The sequence below is a fragment of the Aptenodytes forsteri genome, unplaced genomic scaffold (genome assembly GCF_000699145.1).
Source record: "Aptenodytes forsteri isolate BGI_AS27 unplaced genomic scaffold, ASM69914v1 Scaffold61, whole genome shotgun sequence".
Taxonomy (NCBI): domain Eukaryota; kingdom Metazoa; phylum Chordata; class Aves; order Sphenisciformes; family Spheniscidae; genus Aptenodytes; species Aptenodytes forsteri.
The window spans coordinates 654,374-654,783 of record NW_008794443.1 but is presented as its reverse complement, the minus strand read 5'-3'; the positions used below and the strand labels follow the sequence as shown (position 1 = coordinate 654,783).

General features: G+C 69.3%; 1 protein-coding gene across 1 annotated transcript in view; it reads right to left on the bottom strand.

Moving 5' to 3' along the window:
• CROCC (ciliary rootlet coiled-coil, rootletin) overlaps positions 1 to 410 on the bottom strand; it is a 26,511-nt gene that overhangs the window by 11,897 nt on the left and 14,204 nt on the right. Inside the window, exon 5 of the mRNA XM_019474712.1 lies at positions 235 to 410. This exon is cut by the window's right edge and continues 206 nt beyond it. Within this exon, the coding sequence (XP_019330257.1) occupies positions 235 to 410 (176 nt within the window). The remainder of the gene's footprint in view (positions 1 to 234) is intronic.

The window sequence follows — 410 nt, the reverse complement described above, 5'->3', positions numbered from 1 at the left end:
AGGGGACACAGCAATGGGGTGATGGGGATGCAAGAGCTGGAGCAACAGCGTATGGGGTCCCCTCCACAGGGATGGAGCAAGAGAGTGATGGGGGTGCAAAGGATGGAGCAATGGGATATGGGGGACCCCCAGGGGTGCAGGGAATGGAGCACCTCAGCGAGATGCGCCGCAGCAGGATGCATCCCCTTCCCCTAAGCAAGGGACGGGGCACTGGGCATCCCCCAGGACACTCACCCTTGCCCGGGGAGCCGGCCTGTGCCCGGCCGATGCCCATGGTACGGCGTAGGGCGGACTGGATGCCGCCCAGGCGGGTTTCGGCAGCCCGGCGCAGCGCCTCGCCGCGGGCCAGCTCGGCTTCCAGCCCCTGCGCCCGACCCTCGGCCGCGCTCAGGCGCAGGACCAGCTCGGGC